General features: G+C 44.1%; 1 protein-coding gene across 2 annotated transcripts in view; it reads right to left on the bottom strand.

Annotated features, from left to right (window-relative positions):
- chp1 (calcineurin-like EF-hand protein 1) overlaps positions 1-6,317 on the bottom strand; it is a 10,464-nt gene extending 4,147 nt beyond the window's left edge. The window contains exons 1-5 of one of the 2 annotated variants that reach the window (XM_024138541.2): positions 5,962-6,317; positions 5,206-5,278; positions 3,750-3,830; positions 2,589-2,716; positions 2,269-2,341 (exon numbers count right to left, since the gene is read on the bottom strand). In XM_024138541.2, coding sequence (XP_023994309.1) covers positions 2,269-2,341; positions 2,589-2,716; positions 3,750-3,830; positions 5,206-5,278; positions 5,962-6,028 — 422 coding nt within the window. In that variant the 5' untranslated portion in view covers positions 6,029-6,317. The remainder of the gene's footprint in view (positions 1-2,268; positions 2,342-2,588; positions 2,717-3,749; positions 3,831-5,205; positions 5,279-5,961) is intronic. The other variant, XM_070439242.1, reaches the window with a different exon arrangement.
- Between the last annotated feature and the right edge of the window lie 291 nt (positions 6,318-6,608).

Raw genomic sequence — 6,608 nt, 5'->3', positions numbered from 1 at the left:
TTGACAAAGTTCCTTAGAGTCTAGAATGTACAGTTCTCTAAGTCTTAACACCAGAGATGTTAAGTACAAGATGACCTAAATGTAGTATACATAAATACTGAGTATAAGTGAACAAATTTAATAAAAATACACTTAATTTTCTGGTAACAAAGGGTGACAAATTATTCAGGCTTGAAATTCCAGTGTTAATATGGGGGGTAAGCACTCAAGGCAGGTGCATGATATAAAGAATGCTAGGCAGCCATTTTGTTTTCAAAAGAACAATCAGCTTCTCCCGAGTCATTGAACCCTGAGATTACAGTGATTGTAGGGAACGTCCCAGTCCGACAAACAGGTCATACTAATCATTGGGCACTGCCCACCTAGACACACAGGTCATATATCATTGGGCACTGCCCACCTAGACCCAAGGTCATATATCATTGGGCACTGCCCACCTAGACACACAGGTCATACATCATTGGGCACTGCCCACCTAGACACACAGGTCAACATCATTGGGCACTGCCCACCTAGACACACAGGTCATAATCATTGGGCACTGCCCACCTAGACACACAGGTCATATATCATTGGGCACTGCCCACCTAGACACAAGGTCAATATCATTGGGCACTGCCCACCTAGACACACAGTCATAATCATTGGGCACTGCCCACCTAGACACACAGGTCATATATCATTGGGCACTGCCACCTAGACACACAGGTCATATATCATTGGGCACTGCCACACCTAGACACCACAGGTCATACATCATTGGGCACTGCCCACCTAGACACAACAGGCATACATCATCTTGGGCACTGCCACCTAGACACAGTCATATATCATTGGCACTGCCACTAGACACACAGGTCATACATCATTGGGCACGTCCCGTCCGACACACAGGTCATAATATTGGGCACTGCCACTAGACACACAGGTCATACATCATTGGGCCACTGCCCACCTAGACACACAGGTCATACATCATTGGGCACTGCCCACCTAGACACACAGGTCATACATCATTGGCACTGCCCACCTAGACACACAGGTCATATATCATTGGGCACTGCCCACCTAGACACACAGGTCATACATCATTGGCACTGCCCACCTAGACACACAGGTCATACATCATTGGGCACTGCCACCTAGACACACAGGTAATATATCATTGGGCACTGCCCACCTAGACACACAGGTCATACATCATTGGGCACTGCCACCTAGACACACAGGCATATATCATTGGGCACTGCCCACTAGACACACAGGTCATATATCATTGGGCACTGCCCATCTAGACACACAGGTCATACATCATTGGGCACTGCCATCTAGACACACGGTCATATATCATTGGGCACTGCCCATCTAGACACACGTCATACATCATTGGCACTGCCCATAGACACACAGGTCATATATCATTGGGCACTGCCACTAGACACACAGGTCATACATCATTGGGCACTGCCCACCTAGACACACAGGTCATACATCATTGGGCACTGCCACCTAGACACACAGGTCTATACATTGGGCACTGCCCATCTAGACACACAGGTCATACATCATTGGCACTGCCCACCTAGACACACAGGTCATACATCATTGGCACTGCCCACCTAGACACACAGGTCATACATCATTGGCACTGCCCACCTAGACACACAGGTCGTATATCATTGGGCACTGCCCACCTAGACACACAGGTCATATATCATTGGCACTGCCCACCTAGACACACAGTCATATATCATTGGCACTGCCCAGCAATAACGATGCAGCCAATTGCAGAAGAGGAAGGTTTCACAAAAAGTAGACCAAAACATTTAGTTGGGGTTGGAAAGTTACACCATTTTCTCAGTACATGGCAACTTCCCCTTCCTTTAGAAGTGAAATGCTTTAGAAGTTCAATAATAAAATATTCTGATCACTAAAATAGCCCTTTCTTACTTGGCAGTCTCTACATTTACTGTACTAGGCTCAGATTACAACATGACTTGCGTAACAAACCTAAGACAAAGGTCTCTGTTGTTTTCAACAAAAGCAGAGAACATGAGTATCTCCCTTGAAGCTGGTTTTTCAGCTCTAGTGTCGGTCCCAAATGTATTTATCCTCCTGATACATACTCCTTTACAACAGTAAAGCCCCGATTCTCCAATGACAATACGGCGTTGAGGTCTTGAGACTTACGCTGTTGAGACTAGGGGTCCCCCTAAAAACATCAAAGACTTGAGCAGCCCCCAAAGAGTGTGTAATTTGTACTCTGACCCCATCCTGACCTGTAGCAGCTCGTCACGGGAGATCTTATCATCTCTGTCCAGGTCATACAGCCGGAAAGCAACTGGAGAAGAGATGGAAGAATTTAATGTGAAGTCACCATTTCAAAAAGCATTTTAATGTCCAAACATCAAAATAAAGTCAAGCTCTTTTTAAATAAAGAGTAGTGGAAAGAGGTGATAAGAGAAATAGTCAAGTGTTCCGGGATCCAGGCTAGATTTGCCCAGACTGTTTGTGCCGTCTTGACAAGGAGTTGGCAAGACAGTACAAACACACCTGTGACCAGGCTAGGGCCTAGCCTCTTGACTCACAGAGCAGCTTATTGCTCCTGCTGTTGAGTGGCTCAGAGGCAGTGGGGTCCTTGTTCTTCTCGTTGTCTTCTATGGGACGGAAGTGAGCAAGCGTCCTCATGAAGCCTCTGAAGTTGACCTGGTCCTCCCTGTCCGACCAAGTAGGGTGAAAATAACAATCACTTACACCCATCAATATATAATCCTGCACCACAGTCAAATAACCATTACTCCAGTCAACCACCACTCAAATTGGTAGGCTATAACAGAGGCCTACATATAGACTGAGCATCGTTTCTAGGGTACGGTAGTGAAAACTTAKACTGTATAATTTGCTTCCTAGCCATCCAGTAAAATAGTCCTTCACTAGTTAAGACTCGAGGTCACTACACCTCAGACCAATGCGACACTCTTCTAGCAGGCCATTCATTCTGGCACGCGTGACTCAGTCTAACCTGACAGACAGACGTGGGTCATTCTCGGAGAAGTGCCTTGAACAAAGACACATAATCATGTCAGTGCGATACCACCGACAGCTAGTCAATTACAGTGTAATGGTACACGTCGGCACTGCAGACAACAGACTCCTGTCCTGATTGAACAGCTCCCCTGCCTGTCCTCCAGTCATGCTCTAGCCTGGTTCAAGATCRGTTTYTGCCTTCTTACTAAATTATATGGTGAAAATAACCATACAAGTGGTCAAGACGGCACAAAACAMATCTAGGACCAGGCTATAATGCTKCAATCTGCYGTGCTGTGAACCAGGCTATCTCTAGACTCCAGAGGATCAGTAACACCTATAAAGTCACAGCTAAAATGAAGTCGCCTTCACACTGGTTGTGTTGGGAATGTAATGATATAGGCCTATCCAAGTCAACAAWAAAAACATGGAACTTTCATGTCCATTTCAAAGATCCAGAACCACCGTGTGTACAGAAAACTAGCTTAAAATGTGCAGTTTGTCTTCAACTTTTAAATAGTTGTCAAATACACACAAACCATTCATTTGTAAAACCCTGTTCCAACAAAATAAATGTTTAACGTATGTTTAATGTATTACTAAAAATGTCTGTTTTAGTAAGAGTGACTCCCGGCTATGTGCACCCTTGAGGAAAACAGTGAAGGACAAAGTGACGACCGTAAAAGAACAGAGACGACCGTAAAAGAACAGAGATGACTCACCCCTCAGGAAAGAAGGCATTGATGATTCTGTCTCCCAGAGGATTGATGGCCAACTCTGGAATCCGCTGGAAATCTTCCCGACTACACAAACCAGACAGTGTGAGGAGAGTTAGGATGAACTCAAATGACAACAAAAGGGAACGTTGATTTATAGTCTCAGAAGAATTAGTCTCCACATCACACTACCGGATAAAATCGGCAGATATCACTGATAGGACACTGAATAGTGTGATGATATGACAATGATTCAAATGTTTTCATTTGGCCGTATGATTTGGATTCCAAATGTTGACTCGCTGTGTCTTGAACAGTCAAATCGACATTGAGAGTCTGCTTGGGTGAACGGACGTGGCCAAGGTGGCGTGTGTCTGCGGGTGAGATATTCAGACCAGGGGAGCGGATGTGGCTGTAGTGTTGTGTCAACTGATGAATGATTAAGACAAGTCACCTTGGATTAACTACACTGTCTTCAGCCAGGCCCACTGTATACCATAACGCAGACTGGATGCTTCAGTGAGAGAGGACACAGAACTGGCTATGTGTAAACAGGCACTAGTGTGCCTACGTTCAAGTGTTTACAGTCACGTAGTGACCTGAAACTGACCCACACCCCAGCTTAACAGTAACATGTCAAAGACACTGGTTAAATGAGAGTTAAATGTGTGGCTGGAATCTAGGAAGTTTTTCTTATACACAGTTAGAAGTCACTCCGAGAGATAAAAGAGCTGTGATTAAAAAAGGTGACCATTTTCCTCTGAAGATCAGAGAGGACAGTCAAGACGGTCTGTCTAGACTAACGTTTGCTGTCACGCGTGATCTGACAGTAGTGAGGTCTAGTCTAACGTTTGCTGTCACGCGTGATCTGACAGTAGTGAGGTCTAGTCTAACGTTTGCTGTCACYCGTGATCTGACAGTAAGTGAGGTCTAGTCACACAGACTCAAGCAACTGCTGCTGTTGATATTGCAAACAGTGTTAAGACTAGACCGACACCCAGGACAACAAAAAAAAAACTTCTTACCCAGTGGCAAAATACACCACTAGTGTGTACTGTAGGTTATGCCTGAGCCAAGAGGAAAGCCTTTTGGCCAACAGAGTTGTGCGCGCACAGAATTGGAAGCTACAAACTTCAAAATGTGCACGCAATTTCAAAACCACACCGGCTCAGAATATACTTGTTTTGCCACTTTCAAGTAGGGGAAATGGTCACTTGCCTCTCAGCGATATTCACTGGCATGCAGACAGTTTCATTGCATATTACCCAGTTGGCTCTGATGATGTTACAGGAGAAGCAAATGTAGGGAGGAAGGGTAATCATGAACCAAGTAAAAAATAAAATAAAATGTCTTGCAGACATCTCATATCCACCTTCTGGTTATTTCAGTAATTACGGAGTGTTTCACAAAGCATTTCACACACACGTATGTATGCCAGTGCTGCTGTTGGATGGTACTGTACCTGAGCGTGCCGTTCTCTCCTTTGTCCAAGCTGGTAAAGCGACTGTAGAGCCGGGTGATCTGGCTGTGGGAAACTGCAAAGAAACACAAAGTGACACGATTGTTGTGAATAAGCTTCTAAATGCCTCACATCGCAACGTACTACAACCTTTTAACACAAAAGAGTACAATAATGTAGCACTGACTTTACTAAGCGCTCCTTTTGAGGAAAAAACGTCCTTACTACGTGTGGTTGTCTCACCTAGATGGGTGCACTAACTAAGTCGCACTGGATAAGAGCGTCTGCTAAAGTACAAAAAAAAAAATTGTAACTGAGAAGGAAATGTATAGTTTGTCCCTTTTTAATCAATAAAATGTGTTCATAATTTAACGTCAGCAGCTAACGTTAGTTGGTTTCTTTGCTGTGATCTACTGGAATAACGCATATGTATGGGGTTTAGTACAGCCCAGGCACCAGATAGAGAYCAGTGTTACGTCTCACTACAATAATTACATGTCTTCAACAGATCAGCGCATTTCAAGGGACAGTAGAGAAACATAACACCACAACACAGTAACTAGTACTGGCGTAATGTACAAACACTAATCCAACTAACTAAAAATATATTAGTTAACTAGGTGGAACAATGCGCCTTTGTTACTCTAGAGTGGGAGTTTGTCATCTAACTGCTAGTTGACTACAGACTACAGTGGAGTCAATAATGCTAACAAGCTAGCTAGTTAACAGCCATTGGTAAAAGTGGACAATTCAACTTACAGCCGGTCTCCTTTTTGATTTCTTCAATCTCCTCCTCTCTCAGTAATGTGGACGCTCTGGATCCCATTGTAAAGTCCTACGCTAACAAGTTGTTTCTGCGGTTTAGATTAGCTTGCTGATTCGTGCTAGCTAGCGAAAAGATGGGTACACGAAGGTAGCAAGCTAGCAACTTTGTAACGTGGCTATGGTTTACGTTGAATCCTACTGTTGATGATGATGATATCCTTGTGATCTTTTAAATTATTCCAAGTTTGACTCTCAAACAGCTGACCGGATAGGTGTCAACTTGGTCTTGTGTTTTCAACACTCCGCGGAGTGGCTAGCTGGGACACTCTTTTGACAGCGTTTCGCCCTGTGGGCGGGGGTACACGTCACGGTGGGCGGGGGTACACGTCACGGTGGGTGTATATTTCAGCGCACAGCAGCAGAGAGGTGACGTCAGCCCACACAGTGAAATGACAAGACCACCTTCTTAAGTGTTCTCTGTGTATCTTGTTGCATTTCAATAGAATACAGAATAAAAAAAATATGTTCAGGTCTATATTTGAACACCATCCTCCTTGTACTGTTTTCTAAATAAATATTATGTATTTTTTTAATATTATGTATAAATGTTTTTTTAAACTGCGTCGAGAACAAGCAGAGTA

The sequence above is a fragment of the Salvelinus sp. IW2-2015 genome, unplaced genomic scaffold (assembly GCF_002910315.2).
Source record: "Salvelinus sp. IW2-2015 unplaced genomic scaffold, ASM291031v2 Un_scaffold1511, whole genome shotgun sequence".
Taxonomy (NCBI): Eukaryota; Metazoa; Chordata; class Actinopteri; order Salmoniformes; family Salmonidae; genus Salvelinus; species Salvelinus sp. IW2-2015.
Note: the sequence above shows the minus strand (reverse complement) of the source record. Positions and strands in the feature narration are given on the sequence as shown.